This window comes from Trichoplax adhaerens, genomic scaffold (genome assembly GCF_000150275.1).
Source record: "Trichoplax adhaerens TRIADscaffold_101 genomic scaffold, whole genome shotgun sequence".
Taxonomy (NCBI): Eukaryota; Metazoa; Placozoa; class Uniplacotomia; order Trichoplacea; family Trichoplacidae; genus Trichoplax; species Trichoplax adhaerens.
Window position 1 is genome coordinate 1,535 of NW_002061036.1, and position 1,059 is coordinate 2,593.

Sequence of the window (1,059 nt, forward strand, 5' to 3'; positions counted from 1 at the left end):
TAGATAGTTTAACAAGTCGAAATCAAGCAACTAGTAGTCGAACTAAAGCTTCTAAAAGTAATATTTAAAGCATCATTAGACTATTCTCAAAGATCGTCTTTTAAATAAAAGTATTNTAATATATATCCTACTTTATGTCAATCTAGAAAGAGCTGCAAGTTCCACTCATACAACAGATAGCCAAGTTCGACAAGTGAAAAGTAACTATATAAGCGTCATAAAAATACTCTGGCAGATGTTATTTACATGATGATATTTTTTCTAAATGTATTTTATTTATATTCATTAATAGTAACTGTTGCAGTTATCAAGTATATTTAATTCTCAATTTATCAATCTATTATACAATTTGCTATAACTACTGTATATTAGCGTCCCGTTGCTCGAATTTAAAACAGTTTGACGTTAATTGTATCGCATATAATAATCACATGTATTAAACTTCTGATTACTTTTAAAACTAGAAAATCGGATATCATCTTCATCTTCTAACAAACAAGTAAAATCGACGTTACCTGACGATATCACACCAAAGCAGAAAGAGCCTGTCAATACAGGTATACAAAATATACATATTCAGTGAAAGAGTAGGACGTATATAAATTAGTTAGTCTATTATTTCTAAGATATGCTGTTGTCTTCGTAAGATATTTTAATTGTATACCGATGATGCCTACTGAAAATGAGTAATATTAATTGTATCTGTTACTGTGGTAGTTTAATCACGGAAAACTGCCGTAAAATACTATCCAATTAATTGATCAATCCAAGAGTTTCCTTGGTTAATACAAAGTTATAATTTGAACACAGTACATAAATTTTATACAATATTTAAAAATATTTAAGTGATTGATTAGTAATGAGTTAAAGATTATAGTTAATGAAAGACTGCAGGAAGAACATCTACCTTGTAACACATAAGACTAAAGTGTATCTTGTTATATTTTTCACTTGTTAAGCGTACGCGTATTTCCAGAATAGATTAATATGGCCTTATTCATTTTGATTCACATCAGCGTTACGGAATATTTATTTTGTTTGCATGAGCGACAGTTCCTA

General features: G+C 28.8%; 1 protein-coding gene across 1 annotated transcript in view; it reads left to right on the top strand.

Moving 5' to 3' along the window:
• TRIADDRAFT_62524 (uncharacterized protein) overlaps positions 1-1,059 on the top strand; it is a gene marked incomplete at both ends in the record, with an annotated part of 6,313 nt that overhangs the window by 372 nt on the left and 4,882 nt on the right. Inside the window, 2 exons of the mRNA XM_002118450.1 lie at positions 147-200; positions 465-557. Of these exons, the coding sequence (XP_002118486.1) occupies positions 147-200; positions 465-557 (147 nt within the window). The remainder of the gene's footprint in view (positions 1-146; positions 201-464; positions 558-1,059) is intronic.